Source organism: Rhyacophila brunnea, unplaced genomic scaffold (assembly GCF_057557595.1).
Source record: "Rhyacophila brunnea isolate RB1 unplaced genomic scaffold, BYU_Rbru_1.0 scaffold_9, whole genome shotgun sequence".
NCBI classification, from domain to species: Eukaryota; Metazoa; Arthropoda; class Insecta; order Trichoptera; family Rhyacophilidae; genus Rhyacophila; species Rhyacophila brunnea.
Window position 1 is genome coordinate 17,504,136 of NW_028233361.1, and position 17,885 is coordinate 17,522,020.

General features: G+C 31.9%; 1 protein-coding gene across 1 annotated transcript in view; it reads right to left on the reverse strand.

The window, feature by feature from the left end:
* The window catches only part of Nmdar2 (glutamate ionotropic receptor NMDA type subunit 2), a 423,883-nt gene that overhangs the window by 13,389 nt on the left and 392,609 nt on the right, over positions 1-17,885 (reverse strand). Inside the window, exons 9-15 of the mRNA XM_085959689.1 lie at positions 10,823-10,990; positions 8,241-8,365; positions 6,721-6,873; positions 5,346-5,448; positions 3,674-3,822; positions 2,814-3,034; positions 1,121-1,307 (exon numbers count right to left, since the gene is read on the reverse strand). Coding sequence (XP_085815815.1) covers positions 1,121-1,307; positions 2,814-3,034; positions 3,674-3,822; positions 5,346-5,448; positions 6,721-6,873; positions 8,241-8,365; positions 10,823-10,990 — 1,106 coding nt within the window. The remainder of the gene's footprint in view (positions 1-1,120; positions 1,308-2,813; positions 3,035-3,673; positions 3,823-5,345; positions 5,449-6,720; positions 6,874-8,240; positions 8,366-10,822; positions 10,991-17,885) is intronic.

Below are 17,885 nucleotides of genomic sequence, written 5' to 3' on the forward strand. Positions count from 1 at the left end.
GTGAAAGTAGTCAAAAATAATTTGAAAGTAGTACACGTCATGGTACATAGTTACTTATTATTATATTTACCTATTTGTTACACAATATAGAATAAAGCGCTATTTTGTTACAAAATTTTACTGCGATTACCACAGATGTGCAGTATAAATTATAATTATAATTATAAATTTAAGTTTAATATGTAATTAAATATCTCTTTTAGTGTTTGTAATTTGAACAAAATATTGTTCAGTTTTAAAACATAAAAAATTTCAACCTATTTAGAGCATTTTGCAATTAAACAATTCATTATTATCAATAATTATTTCCATCTTATTAATATTATTTATTAATTTATACGACACGAAAATACCAGACATAAAAATTGATTAACATCAATTACTTTATTTTAACAAATATTTTACAAATTGATTGGGTTTATTATATTGTGAATTGATTGGTCAGTGGTAAACACCAATTATTTTTAATTTATTCTGGCTTAAGTGACTAGTACTAAGTTTTTAAACACAAATAATAGTGGGTAACTAAAATTTAGCCATTTTTTAAAAAAAATTCCATTCTTTTTAATGAAGAATAAATAGATTGTATTTAAACGAAAAAGTCTCAAGATATTATTTGTTTGTGAGACATTAAAATTCTGAATGAATGAATAATGTGGGGTTGCTGCCAAAAGTTGGTTAGTCGATAATTTAGGTATTTAGAGTTAACAACGGATTATGTGAATATATTATAAATATCGATGGTAAAAAAAAATCAAGGTCATCCGATATGCACATAGAGCACTATGAAATTAGTAATATGCCTGATTTTAGACGGCAAGTCAAACTCAAATTGAAATAAATTATTACTCCATAACAATATGATTTCGAGACTTAACAACTTTTGGCAGTAACCCCACAATAATATACTTTATATTGCGAAAATTGTATACAGGTACCTACTTACTATCAACATATTAATAGATTACATTGATAAGAATCCAGATAAATTGACTAATAAAAATGTGTTTCATTTAAAACAGGGTTTTCAAATTTAAAAATTAGTTTATTATTTTAATAATCGGTTTGGCTAATAAAAATATTGAGGATAAAATAAATGGTAAATAAAATGTAGGCTTACCTTCTATGGGAAGGCTTTACTCCGTGTGCTTCCATCTCTTTGAGGAGTTGTCGGATCCGTAACCGAGCCATGTCTAGCTCGTGGCGAGCTTTCCAAAGGCGCGTGTCGCATATAGGGTCGGTGCATCTGTGCTGCCGGATGATGTCCGTAGCCTCAAACACTGCTCCGCGGAATGTCAGCGATTTGCCTGTAATTCAGAATAGTGTGTTAACTAAATGTACTTATATTTACAGATATGCCATCTGAGGTGAGAATTACACTCAATGTTGATGGGTTTATTTATATGCCACTGGAGTTATGGATTTTCAGCATCTCCTTTTTCTTCTGGTCGATAAACTCTAGCATTTTATCGGTGCTTAATAAATCTGATGATCTGATTATAGCAATGTCACTAGATGTCATCTACGCAGATAGGTCAAAAATCTTTTGCAAGATTCTGTGTTCAAACACCTGTACCATCTGTGTATCACTGACAATTTAATGTCCATGTCTGTGATCTGTAGAATATTACTGTGTTATAATATAATATAGTGATACTAATTAACATAATAAATGCCTAAATCTTGCATGAACAATCTTGTAATATTTAACCTATACCTACTTCATAATATTTGTAACTTTTAAACAAAACAATTGGGGAATGCTAGACCGGTATACACGACAACATAACAAAGAATTCTACGAATTTTGAAATAACGGAATAAGTATAGTTACTTCTATCCTCATGTGGCTGAAAGAAAAAGATTATAACTAGTTAGTCAATTTTTGCGCCAAAGTGCGCTGATAATGAAAATTAATTCTGGTGAAAGTCAGTACATAAAATAAATAAATTGTGTTTCCATCGCGGGTCATCTTTTATATTAAATTTCATGGATACCAAAATAATTTCTACTTTTTTCGTTTCTGGGTGAGGGTTTAGGACCGTAGCTTAGTTCGGTAGCATATTAAAAGATCAGTCTAAATATTATCAACTCTCAAAAGCCAGGTAGCCAGGTAAAGTCTAAGCCGTCTCACACATCTAAACTCGCCCGCCTGCCGCGCATCCATAAATCAAACCTTATAGGAAAATTGCACTAAAGTTGCATATGAAGACCGCGCACATATGTGGCTAGCGACAGTTGCGAGTAACCTCTTGAAAATGTGGATATATGGGATGCGGCGACCGGAAAGTCAGTATACGAATGACCAATTCGTAGTGTATGCATATGCGTACTGGCGGCTTCGACTCGCAGTCCGAGACGAATGCGATTTGTGTTAGTAGCACTAGATGTTCCATTTGGCAAAGTGCATTTTGTGAATAACGATGACGTCACATCGATGTATTCGACACATTGCAGATGAGACGAGTTTAGATGTGCGAGCCGGCTAACAACAAAGTGTTTCAATTCAATCAAAGTGACATTTTAACAATTTATCAGATTTAATTTGTTGTTTTTATTTAGTAAAACGCAATTTCTTGTAGTACTTATTCCACTTTTAATCAATAGATTAGGACCGGTTTCGTCCGACTCAGAGGGACATTTTCAACTCAAATCCAACTCCCAACAAAAAATTGCGTTTTATTAAATAAAAACAACAATACAATGCAGTTCCACCATGAATTGACAGTTAACAAAATAAAAAAAAATCAGATTTAATTTCACCAAAGAGTAAATATTCAAAACAAGTGAGAGTGAAATTGTGCAATATTTACCCATTGACAATGATATCAACGCACAACAGCCGCCATTGTCTGTCTTGGCGAGATGCTGCCGTATGTATTTGAAGTACATGTGCTCCATGAGCAGAAGCAGTGCAGCTAGCAGGATGCCCGCCATCAACAACAGGAAAGCCGACAAGAACTGCTCCAAGGCAAGGGGGTCCGAAGACTTATGCTCTTGCTTTCCCGGCTTGCAAGTGCCCGTCATCCAATATCTGAAGCCATATTAAAATTTGCCATCAGTATTGTGGATGTTTAATTTAGCGTGATATTATAACTCTATCTATGTACACCCACTGTGTTTTTCCATGCCCTTGCTTTTTTGTACAAGGTAGTTGGGAGGGTTAGTTACATTGATGTGCAGTAATTATATTCCTCCATGTACCTATATCTATAATTTTATTTATGGCCAGAATTAAATATTTTGTATAGTGTTCTTGTGTTGTCTTGTTGTTTAGTATTTCGTAAGGTTTTTGGAGGTCAATTTCATGGTAATATTTCATTGGTGAATAAATTTTTGCGTTATTGAGCACGTGGCGGATGTAGTGTATCTATTATTCCATAGCTCTATTGTGTCTTCGTTTAGTTCTTGTTTTGCGTAACTAAAGGAGAAGTGTGTGTAGGTTTTTTAACTGTTTTGCACAATAATGCGGTATAAATTGTAGATACAGATTCCATAATGATAGTAGTCAAATCCTTGAGATAGCATGTCCTCATTATAGTGATCTCGATGTGATGACACATCAACAAAAGTGATATTGTATTTTTTAAAGAAGTTTGAAGCCTAGAAGTCTTACTATCAAAACATGTAATTATTTATATGAATATCAAAGTATATCAGTGATGTGACATACCTTCTTAGTCTTTCTAAATCACCGTTTGCCCGTAAGTCCAGTAACCGTTTATTAAACATTTGGACATATTTTGAATTTCTACTAAACGCCAGGCCGTACCCAGTCATTGCATACCATGACCCGACAGTCAACAATCTGCAATCTTCATCCTGAAAATAAAAATACAATAATTTAATATCACACAAAATGAATTTAATACAAATAATTATAAATGTATGTTCATGGGTTTACTTGCACCCATAGTGTGTATTTTAAACTATCGCGATAAATGTTTACACGAAAACGTGCTGACTGTCTCATCAATCTTATTCTTCAAGAGTAAGTGAGACGCGATGTTGTTATTTTACGGTACTATTTGACAGGTCGTGAAAATCGGTTAACCTCAAAATGAGTCTGCAGGTATAATACCCCGTTTACAGGTGCATCGCTTTACTGCTGACAGTACGTATTATCGCGGCTATAACAAGAAAATGCACGTGTAAACACGTATTGTCATACAAGTTGCAAGATTGCATGCATGATCAAAAAAGTTTGGAAGCTTCTGAATTTTCATGCGACAGATTACACGATTTTTCGAATTGCGCCTGTGCAGTAGAACGATAATGGCAAATCTGCTGGCAATAACGAACTACACCGCGCAGATACTCAATTGGGGTTAACCGATTTTTACGACCTGTCAAATAATACCATAAAACGACAACATCGCGTCACGCTTACTCTTGAATAATGAGGTTGGAGAGACAGTCAGCACTTCTTTTACGTACCTATGAACAGTTTTTATTACGATAGGTAGTATAAAATGAGGCGTCTAATTACAAAAAGCGACAGGTCCACAATTCGATATTTGCGTGAAACGACGTTTTTATGTTTCAAGCTTCAATTATTTGTTTTAACATGCGATTATTTTTTCCGTTGTATTCCATGTCAAAATTAGAACCAAATGGCAATTTGTTTCAGCCGAACTCTTAAATGTAATAAAAATAGGCAAAATAAAATTGGACGTAGCGCTATTTCTTGTACCTCACTTTTAACTTTTTTAAGTTGGACATCTCTGTTCTAGCCAAGTGCCATACATTCCACTTGGCGTGGTACAATGGAATAAAGTGCATAAGAGCCTTTTTTTGTATCACTTTTATATCGCACCATGAGTACTTTAGTGTTTTAAGTCAAAACTTATCATTTTGTAGTAGTTAATAATGCAGTTTTATTCAGAATTTTTTGCTTTATTTATTGCTTTAACGTAGTAACTCAAAAAAAAAAGTGAAATGCGTTGTAATTGAGTTGAGTACTTTACTAAAGTATTTTGAAAATATTTTAAGAAGTTTAATGCTTCTATAATATATTATTAAGATATAGGTACTATGGTAATGCATCAATGTGATGTATATTTTGATGCATTAGTGTATTATTTTGATTTGATTTACTAAAGTATTAAGCTCATACGAAGTTCTTAAACTTATCGCTAAATTACAGATATAAAAGATTTCTATCTTCAAACGTTGATATCTCAAAACTATATGTTGGAGTTAATACACTAGAGTACTCATGGTGCGAATTATGTTAAGGTTTCTGTATAGAAGAAGGCTTTCTTTAGCATATTTCTTATATTGTCTGTGATCAAAAATTAATGATACCTACATAAAATGTAATTTTTTAATTAGTTTCTGTATACCTGGGATACTAAATAGTCCAAAACAGTTCCATCGTAAATAAATGCATCCATTTCTCCTGTCAGTACTGCTCCTATTCCATCTGCAACGCTTGTCTTATTGTATCTGAAATAAGTAACATAATATTTTAGAAATGAACTCTAAATTATTATATTAATTTGAGATAAAAGTTTTGTTATAAGCTTTCGAAATTATGCTACATACATTATACATCGTCGTTGTTTTGTAAAAAGGGCGAATTAACCAAAATGCTATTTTACTGGAGGAGGATTTTTAACTTTTGAAATTTATTTATTAATTACTTACGTGTGGATGATTATAAAATGTCCAACAAGTTTATAATAAAGCGTAGAAAAAATACTGTCTTTATAATAGGCATTATAATAATATTTCTAATATTTTAAAAGGCCTAATATGTTACATTAGCTCCTTATTCGTAATACTAAGTGGATATTTGCTCTTACGATTATCGTTTTTAAGTACTTTCCTGTGGAGATACAAATTCGCCGTTTTTATACAACAAAGCTAGTTGTACATATTGTTTTTTCATTAAAATCTCGATTTCACCAAAATGGTAGTTTTGCTTTTTTACAAAACATCGACGACATATTAAGTATTCTAGAATATGCCAGCATTATTTGGAGTGCTCGCAGGCCCGTCCATATAATAAAATTCAATTGAGTCCACAATTATTCTTTCCTGATGATAAAGATAATAAAAAATTTGACTCGTTTCTTTCTAGGTATGTTATCAACCAGTGGCACATCATCAAATTGTGCACACTAAACTTTGTCAGTCAAACGTATTTGTTTTCATTGAAATAAAGAATACAATTTGATGATGGTGTTAGTAAGTTTTTAAAATTCAATTAAACCCAACCTAAACTGAAACCATAATAGTTACATACAACATGTATGGTTTAATGGCATAATTTTAGATATTTTATAGATAAACAGATATTTTTTTACTATTATCTATTATGGGTTTGATTAGGCAGGGTTTAATTGAATTTTAAAAACTAACAAACACTATCTATACATTGTAGTCTTAGTTCAATGAAAACAGATACGTATGACTGACAAAGTTTAGTCTCCAATATTTATGTCGAACTTCACAGCCTAACTCTACCCTTCGCCACTGCAATCAACGCACTTAATTGATCTAGTATGGTTAAGCTTCGATAAGGAAAAGCTTTACTCGCTGTAAAATGTGGTAAACTTATTAAAAGTTTTGAATTTTTCCCTCCAATATAGCAAGTCACAATTATTTGCTGACCGGTCCACCTGATGGATGGACCAACTTGATAAGCCTTTCCCTTTCAACTGACGTATGGGGACATAGGTATATGTAGATATAGGTGACTTAAATATTACTCACACTTTCATATAGCCATGCATATCCTTAAAATATCTCGCTAAAGTTGAATCGGTGTGACTCCAAGGGATTGTGCCGAATTTGAACATAGGCTTGTGTGAAGATGGCCGGGCTAATCGATGGTCATCTAATCCAGAAAACTCATGAAATTCTTCCCTGTAAACAATAAACATTTTTCTTAGTATATCATAAACATTATAAAAACAATAATAGAAAAATGTATCTCCAAGAGTTCTGCAATTCTTTAGCAACATATTATTCAGAAAGGAAAGTAAATCAATTAGAAATGCTCATCGTAAGAGGAAACATTCAGGTTCGACAGAATTTCGACAGACAATTTCAGCTATGCGGACGACAGAATGCAGGTATCACTAGAGATGTATACCTAACTAGTATTTTAAATATTTGATTAAAGAAAAACAAAACAAAAATATTTATTTTCAGGAAAAAAATATGTTTTCTTGAACCTAAATAAAAATAAATTGAATCCACAAATTTTATAACAGTAGCACTGCTTTTTGACTCAATGGATACGTAACATAGAGGTATTGTACGTAAGCTGAGGTATCAAAAATATGTTTTAACGTTTCCTGCCAATATGATACTCAACTTTATATTTAGGTACCGAACATTAGTTTTAATTCATAGATGGCTACTAGAACTAATAAGCATCAATATAATCTTTAATTAGCGTGAAATGTCGATTTTGTGGTAAAAGTAAATATCTTGTATAAAAAGTGTATTTTTATTCATAAAGTATTAAACTTTATGGAGTAAAGTAACCCCTTCAAGAACTTCTTTACTGCACTATACCTACAATAGTACCTATTTTATTTTTTAAAATATGAGAGGATGCCAATAAAAAATTGAAATCAATAGTTTATAATATAAGCTTTAATGTAGGTAATATTATAATGCCTAAATAAAACATAAAAACAGCCTATAGTTTATTTTTATAAACATTAAATAGGAAATTAGTGAAAATACATAATTTGAAAACATCTCATGCATATACACACTAGAAAAAATCATTTTGCAGAAAAAAATACGACACCCGACGGGATTTGAACCTGTATCTACTGGATTCGCGCCTGTATGCCTCTCCAATTTCTGACGTCGGTTTGTAATTAAGGAATTAATTGATACCCACCTTAATTTAATGTATTAAAACCGATAGACAATATTACAACGCAATTTGATAAGCATTTTATGTAAAAACCACTAGTTTAAATTGTTGTAATTTAGTAAGATGTCCGTAGCTTAATTGGAAAAGCATAGTGCTGCAAATCCCGTCGGGTGTCGAATTTTTTTTCTACAAAATGATTTTTTCTAGTGTGTATATGCATGAGATGTTTTCAAATTATGTATCTACAATATATAGAATGCTACATCCTCAAATCTTGCGCCTTATTCGTTGAATAAAACAAAACAGTTTATTAAAATTAGTGAAAAGGTAAAGTAGCCTCAGTTTACTCGGTATGTAGGAAAGAGTACCATTCCACATTGTATAAGATGGTATTTACCTTGTTATCATGAAGGCAGCTAAGTTGGCAGTGTATATGGCAAGGAAGACGACAGCAAACATGGCCCAGACGTTCGTCATGAACCGAGCTGTGAATCCTCTTGGAGAATCCACATGGACAGCGGCCTGGAAACGATATTGTCATAATTATTTTCAGTGATATTATGCAGTGACGTCTCGTGGGGGTAGACAGATTGAGCGTCGGCTGGGGGCGGCAGTTACCCAAAGGGCGGCAATTCGAGAAGAATTACTCGGTATATATATATATATAAATAGCTACATATACTTAGTAATAATGGACATAAGAGAGATTTTATTGTCGGGTTCGCGATGTCTAGTTTACTTCCGTTGTCCTAGGACGTCACGTTCTTGGTGAACAGTAATGACACGTGCATACCTAATTTAAAATGTATCCAAATATGTTTGCCAGTCACTCACGAGTTTTGGAAGTTGTCAAGTGTATTTTTAAATATACCTCTCTGAAACCGTAGACTCGCAATATTGTCTATTGAAGCAGAGATGGCATTTAAATTAGATTTAGTGGTATATATATTGTTAGTAATGTATCCATATAACACATTTCTTAGATATTGGAGTCATGAAAGGATGATAATTATAAAGTACTGTGTATAAAAAATGTGGCGGCATTTTGGCACTCACTGCCTAGGGGCGCCATTTTGTCTAGAGACGTCACTGATATTATGGTAAAGATACGGCAATACCAGTAACTCTGTGAGGGTAGGCTGGTTATATTTTTCAGTGCAGTGCAGTGGCAGCACATTCTCAATGGCGGTAAAATTTAAAGAAAGAAAGGAATCCTAAATAGTTAGTGTGGTTGAGTTTGCAACGATGGAATAATTAATTGCTTAACAGTAAGTTGAGCAGTGTTGTACCTAAGCATGGTTTGTAAGTAAAAATAAACCGAAGATGGCATACTGCTAACGGCACATTGTTTAACTGGTTTCTTACTTAGATTTTTAAATTTTTACGTGATTGTGCATCTAAATAATGAAAGACAGCTTTTAGGGTACATTGATCATGCATCATGTGTTAATGTCAGTATAAAAAAATGATACAAATTAATTTGCAATGCTAATTAACTTGCTGATAATTTAATCATCAGCCTTAGTAGAGGCAGCTCGTGGTGCAGTGCGTAAGGCGCTTGCCTTCCACCCGAGAGTTCTTGGGTTCGATTCCCGGTCAGGACACACAATATTTATGTGTTTGTCTCAAAGCCTGGGTGTTTGTGATTGTTCAAAATTACTAACAAAACTACCTTGTACGAAAAAGCAAGGACATGGTTATTAATAATTCTAAAAAAAAAAAATCAGCCTTAGTACACATTTTCAGTTTTTGTTCTATGTACTGTTACCGTCGAAAACATTGTATCCCAGGGGATCCAATGACATGAGGCCTGAACTATCATCGGGCCAATTCATGAAGACACGAACAGTGTCGATTACGAGACGTTGCAATTTCTAGCAAATAAGCAATTTTATAGTTACCCTCTTCTACTTCAACAAAATTGAATAGAAGCATTCTATTAATATAAAATAAAATCCCTTTTTTTATACATCACTTAATTCTATATTTCAAATTCAAAATGACGCAACCATCAGCACAAAACCTTAGTCAAAAAAAAAAAATTATCATTTTTAATGACTAATATCTAATACGTATATCAAATTTTATTCTTCTTTAACTTAAAAAAAAATCTTTTTAATGTTTCCAGATACATATTTATTAATTAAAGTGCAATCTACGCCCCCCCCCCCGTCCTTTAGGAGGTGACAGTATAAGTAAAGCTCAATTTGTATAAAATTAGGGTTTCCTCATAATTTTTTGAAAATAATTATATTTATAATGACATGGTTATCACTACTATAGAACAGTGTTTCTTAAAGAGATGGAATGTTTGTATTGAAACCGAAACTTACATAATAGGTACTATTATTTCAATTCAAATGCATTTTTATTTTCCAGAAAATGTGATGTTAGGTATTAATTATTATTATATTACATTTTTAAAATCAACCTACAATAATTAAATGTTACCTGCAAATAATCATTATAAAATTTAAATTTAATAATACATTGAAACTGTTTAACAATATTAATGTTAAATTTATAAAAGTTGTTTTAAATATTAACTATTCTTGTTTTTGGGTACAGAGTGGAGACAATGTTAAATAGATTATAACAATGTCTTCAAATAATAATTATTTGAAGACATTGTTATAATTAATAGGCCATCCATGGACTGAAACCGTATGCGGTTTCGAACCGTGTGCTTAAACTAAGCTTATCTTTTCTGGTCATGGAAATATATTTCCACAAAGTATATTATAAGCATCTGATCGTATCCGTTCATACCATACACTTACAATTACAAATTTAGTGAAAATATATTTTCATGATCAAAAATCATAAGTTTAGTATGGCACACGGATCTAAACCGTATACGGTTTCAGTCCATGGATGGCCTCTTATTTACAATCTGTTACAATTATTATATTATATTGCAATAGAGAGCCATCTATACGTAGACGTAAAAACGTTTAGAGTATTAGCAAAGACGTAAACCTGAAAGAGAACCGCCCAGACAAGCCAGTATGTCCGGAAAAGTGAAAATCTATGAGGTGCGTTCGGTGTATCAGTGCGCAGTGAGAGTTTCATGTCGAATCCGCTAGGTGACAGCCACTCGAACAAGAAGATCATGAAGGTCGCAGCTTGTATCGCAACCACGCCTACCTGAAAAATTCAAACGAACTTTGTTACAACACAAATACAACATTTAATAATAAACATAATATTAATAACTTACATAATATTACAATACAAAATTATGGGTAATTTTATGAACGTATTATTTATTTATATACAAAATAATACGTTCTTTGTTATTATAAGTGAGATTATTATGTAATGTTATTCATCCGTTTTGTTTTTCAAACAGTAAACATATTATTCAATATCCAAAATTCCACATAATATTTATTTTCGATTGTATTTTTATAAGACAATACAATATTATTTGATGAATATAATATCTCTCAATTAATTATTGCGACTGTTTTTTGAAAGCGGTGCCTAAATCGAGAATATAATAAAAATTAATCTGCCATTTTCATCCATAGGTTCTCCATAAAATCCATAGAAGAGTTTAAATTATATTTTTTTAAAGGAGGAATGATTGTTCAACCCATTGGGTCTTTGTACCTACCGGACAAAACACACAAAAAAAAACAACACACATTTTATTTGATCAGCCGAGGGATCGAACTCAGGACCTTCGGTTTCATAGACGGCCGGATAAATAAATTGTACGGGGGGGATCCATTTCGTAAAAATATCCATCTTAATTTAATGATATTATTTTTAAAGCGGCTGCAGACGGTGGAGTTAACGAAATCTAGCAGATGTCACCGAATTTCGTATTTACCCTAACTACTTATACTTTATAGCATCTCGTCGCTTAAACCACACTTTTCCGGATACATTCCCCATATCCAGACACTTTGAATATTATAGCGATGAACACCTGGCCAACCGGTATAACTACGCGTGCTCACTACTAAAATCTATAAAATGTGTGTACCTATTTCTCACATAATGGTAATTTTATTTATTTATTTAATAATACCTATCGATTTAGATTTCAGAGAACAAACGCTCAACTATCATTAAACTATGTTAAAATCAGTGACGTCTTGTAGAGTAGGCAGATCATGCGTTGCTAATATATCGTAAATTATGAAAGAAATTGCAAATATTATAAACTTACCTGCTTACACCTTTTATAGTGGATTTCACGGACACCTAAATATTTTCTACTATATTTTCAATAAATTAAATATTTTCTACATATCTGGGGGACGGGTTAGGACCATTCCCGATTTCTTTATTTGCGTATCAGTTTATTTTATTACAACGTTTTTCTTAGCTCATCTGACTTTCCGACTAGCTAGACATTTGAAACTTTTAGAATATATCAGAACACGATGCCAATGCGTTCTTTTAATACTTTTAGCCATCTTTAAGCAGAATTGAATTCATTTTCAGTTAATTCTGTTTTGTATGGAAAGTTATTTCAGAAAAATCCGTAAAAAGTAAAAGACTATTATTGGTTGCTAAGGGGGTAGTCCTAGCAACTAAATTATAATATATACGTGCGTTACTATGGAAATCAAAATGAAATGTCAATATGATATTTCAGTATTCTATATTTGTTTGTTTGTTTTTTATTTACTTCATATCAAGTACAAGTTTGAGCATATTGAGCATAATAATTCAACAGAGAATTTAAAAACGATGTATATAAAAAGTTATTTTTATCTTATAATTATCTAAATGTAGTATGCTTGAAGTGAAATAGTGCCGCAGGCGACATTTTTTTTACTGTTAGTGCAATTTTGTGGTTTGTGTTTATCTTATTTGGCTGGTCAATCCGCCATGCAGGTTAGAGGCCTGTCAACCCCTCCTTGTGTGGGCCATGACCCTCCTCTTGTTTCAATAACTGATCAGCTTAAATATTATCAACTCTCAAAAGCCAGGTAATGTTTAAAGGGGTTATATCCAATACATTCTTGCATACAGCCACCCAATAATAGGTAATATGTTGTTGAAGAGCGTCAAAATAGGTGACAAAACACTATGACACTATGCTGTTTGATATCAGAGAATATTTTTCAATATAAATCTACATCGGTTTAGTGAAACTACTATCCCCATACGGGCCACTTATTCGTTTATTCAGAATCTGTTCGCGGAGGCTTCGACGGCAGAATCAGGTTCTATCGGCATTCCTTTAGGAACGGATTGAAATAAGACCCGGTTTCACGTTCAAGCCCTTTACGGACGTGACTGAAAATTTAAATGCGATATCCGTATACCAGGAAATAGATCGAATAATATCATTACTTCGCCTATTTATAGTACAATTTTGGTTCACACGTAGCAGTGTTGAAGGTTAGATTCTACGCGATTATTTGACGTTCACATTCGTTCGTAAAAAAATAAAAGATGTTAAAATTTTCGAAACGTAGTCCTTATATATGTATATGTATCCATCCCTAAAATTAATGATATTTCAATACAAGAAACTGGAACTACATTAAAATTCTATCAAAAATTTAAATCGGTAATCGTAACTAATTTTTAATGGTTTTATAACAACGTTTTCGGGTTATCAATCCATCTTCAAAATGGTTGACCATGGCCCTCAACGGGGAAGGGGATAACAGGGCTCTAGTCTGGCGGCCCGGCGTGGCAGGTCGACTAGCTAAGCGAGATAAACACAAGTAAAAAAGTTTGACGGGTAGTTTTTATAAGTATATAATTATTTTCAGTGTGTTTCCTGACTAATCAAAATGACTATTATTATCCAATATGGCGAAGGGTTGCATGTTACTTGGCTATCGCAAAAGAGGGTCGCGATCAGGGCTTCATAATGATATGATGCCGAGTGCCGGCATTTTAAGTGAATTTAAACACCAAAAATCGCTAAAAATACACGGAGTACACGTTATTTCACAGGGAACCCTGGATTTCCGCAAAATACTATGTGGGGAACACTACTGTGAGTAGAACGTTGCACTGCTATTATTAACCTTAGTGATAGGATGGAGGCCCGCTTTAGGATGTGGGGGCCATGCGGTTGACTATTTATAACCATTTCAATACCATTGTAATGGCGTTTTACCACGTACACACCAGTTTAATTAATATTTTAAAAATATTTTTAAAGCCAGGTTGTCTTTTATTGCACTTTGGAAATATTGTTGCCCGTTGTTATATTGTATTGCAGTTATGTTAAAACACATTGATCACTGTTTTGTGTCTGGTTTATATTTATTTTGTTTGTAACAATAGTTTGTCTTCGTTCAGTAGATATTTTTTGCTATTTATAATTGTGAGTTAATAGTACATTTTTCTATGTATACATTATGTAATTTTAAATTTATAAATTTAAGATGTACACTATATACTAGGTACCAGGTTTATTATAACATAAATAATGGGGCGGCTCTCGTGCTGAAGTTGGTAAGGCGCTCGCCTTCCACCCGAGAGTTCCTGGGTTCGATTCCCGGTCGTGACAAAAACATTTATGTGTTTTTCTCAAAGCCTGGGTGTTTGTGATTGTTCAAAATTACTAACAACAACCACCTTGTACGAAAAAGCAAGGACATGGTTATTAATAATTCTAAAAAAAAAAAAACATAAATAATGGCGGACAGTCTTCCGAGTGATTTCAACGTTCCTTATTTTAATAATTTATAAAACTACGTCCATTAAAACTCACCCTCTCGTAATAATTGGCATCACTAATGGCAGGTTGGTTCTACACTTTAACTTTAAGTGAACTGGAAACTAACGCTCCCGATTTCTCACGTGGCAATCAGGGACAAACAGATTAACATCAATCAGTAGGGTAGGTACACTCATTCTCATTTACAGAAGGTTCACATTAGTAAGAAATCCTGGTTGCATAAAATTTTTATAACATCCCAACTTGTATAAAAGTAATACAATCAAATTTGAATAGATTAGGTACTTGATTGCAATTCCGAACAGAATTTTGAATTACGAGATTTAGTATTTTCGATCACGGAATTAAACGAATACATAGGCAATAGTGAATTATAACGGCTTTTCAGTATATATTTTTAAGTATTTAATCGTTGTCATAAAATAGTTTGGAAACCTGGTTCATAACCAAACCATGGAAAGATTTCTATGCTCATTTGAGCGGAGCGAGCTGTATTGTATCTTCGGACCTATCAATCACAAATTGTCGGAGTGTAGATGTGTACATAAAAAAACGAATTGTACCGTTTGTAAAATGTGTAGTAGACAGTGTAAACTGTGTAGTTAGAGTGTAGTAGTAAATTGTGAATTCCGATAGTAGTGTAGGTATCTATTTCGGCGGTGGATAGGTCATGCAGAAGGAAGACGGTCGTAGTTGTTCGTGATGATGGAGAAGCGAGAGTTTATTTACTGTTACATAAGTACAGAGGTAGGTAAAATTGGTACAATTTAATAAATACAATGACAATACGGTGCGATGTATTTCTACCGGAAACTTATAATCGAATTACTTTTCAATCAATAGTTATTTTATATGGAGTTTACGTCATCGGATATAACTGATTACGTGGAAAAACGGATATGTGGAAATTATAATTGCAGTAAGCTATTTACTGATTTTGCCATAATTGGACACTACGGGAAATGGATATTAAAGAATTTGTAATTGCGGTAATGTATTTAATATCGCCGATCAATATGCTAACACGGATTGAGTTGTTTATTCCCATATTAGTGTTAGTTATTGCATAACTTTGATTGGAATGTGGATAAATTTTCGCAATATTTTCCTGCATAATACATCCTGAATTTTCTCTTGAATGTCTCACGCTTGTGTTGGATTTTTTTAGCAGAAATACGTTCATTTAAGAAAATTTAAAATCTGAATTTTGTATAATACCATAATAATTATTTAACGACTCGGATTTTGCCTATCGAAATCTTCAGGATTTTTATAAATACAATATATAAATCTGAAGATATAGAATAGAATAACATAATTTGAAATCAATAATCAATAATGGTAATTAGAAAATTTTGATAAAATTATTATAGACTTGTAACTTGTAATATAAATCAAAATGTATATAAATCCTAATTAGTTTATAGCAATAATTATTGTCATAATTCATTATTAAACACTCAGCAATATTTTATAATATCTTTTGATACTGAAGTACTCATATTGTAATATTAAAACTATCGACCGAATGTACTTGATGGAAATTGAATTTAAATTGTAATGGATTTAAGTTTTTTACTATTACATTTGAGTCTTTTTGCGACCTGGGCTTCGCCTTTCGGCTTCTTCAGGCACTATGTGCACTCACCAATGGTAAATACACATTTACAACGAATACAATTAATTCTAACTTATATAATAAATTAGTAGTAGTAGTGTTTGTAAAAAACCCCTGTCACTAATAATACAATCAACAGGCGTATAAATCATCAAACCCTAATAATAGATCAATAAATACTACATTCAAGAGGTCAAAAATTGTCAATACAAAGAATTTGATGGAGTTAACTAATGAGATAATATATAATAATACCTATCAGTTTTAAAAAAGTTATATCAGACAAATATTCTTACATGCTATAATTTTTATAACAAATCCAAAAATATGCACACATCCGTACCCAAATACACACACACTATTACAATATACACAGATGCATACATACATCATGAAATAAATGGCATAGTACAATACTTAAATCCATTAGAATTTTTACTCATATTGTATTGCAGTGTATGTAACACAAACACCATGCAATCCCTATATTATTTAATACAATACCTACAAATAATATAGGTCGATAGTTAGTATGCAGGTAGTAAGTACGTATCGACGGCCCCAGGAAAAACCATGATAAGTCTAAAATCATAAATGTTCAGGAGAGCGAAAAAACTAAAATATTTACGCTATTAAATTCATCATATAAAATGAGTAAGTTTTTTCTTATCTTATTTAAATAAATCAGATAGACCATTTTATGGTTTATATTCCTATCAAAATTTAATGGTGATTCATTAATTAACAGCTAAGATAATGTCCAAAAATCGTTTTTATTTGGAATAATATTACGCACTTTATATTTCGACTCGATTCAACATGCTTTTGCGCGGACGAAATAGATTACTGACTCCACATAACACATTCATATTCTGAGATAGAAACCTTATTTTACGTCGCATTTTTCTTACTCCATACGATTCTATTAATTACAACTATAGTTATAACGCTCTTTTACGGAAAAATTGACATTGCGCAATATTTAACTCGAAATAGTACAGCGTGTCTATAAAATCTTAACAAGGGATATAGGGACATATTGATATATATATATTTTTATACGGAGTTTTTATAATTTAAATGTATTTAAGTATGACTTTTTATGTTTTTTTGCAAATTATTATTGATATTTTTATAAATAATCAGAATATGTACATTACGAAATAATAAACATTCAGGAAAAATGTTTATAATGGAATAATAAAGAAGTTATGAGGAAATTAGTACATAACACTACTTACTACACCATCAATAAAATATCTATTTTTTATACCTACTTCGTAACAAATTTTTCATTAAAAATATAGAATAGATAGAAAAAAACAATGTAATTATAATGGTCATGTATATCGCTAGAACAATTTTAATTTAATTAATATTCAGTACAATTATCGAAACCAGAGAGATAATATATTTCATTAAATACATCATTATAAGTTCGTTAATGGTTTACATATAGGATATACTGAGTGAATTAAATTAGTAATTATCACTTTAGAACACACATAATTATTATTGTTCAATACAAAAATACAAAAATATTAAATAACTAGTGGAATATAATATTATACATAACAATTTGGCACAAATGTACCTACCAAAGCATCGAAATGTTGGAAAAAATATATTTAAGTAGGTTTATTAGTTTAAAAAATTTTAATACTAATAAACCTAAGAAAAGTGTTATTTATAACCTAATAATTATTATTTAAAAACAGCTGAATTCACTTTCGTTATCAAATGAGATCGCATTATTAAAA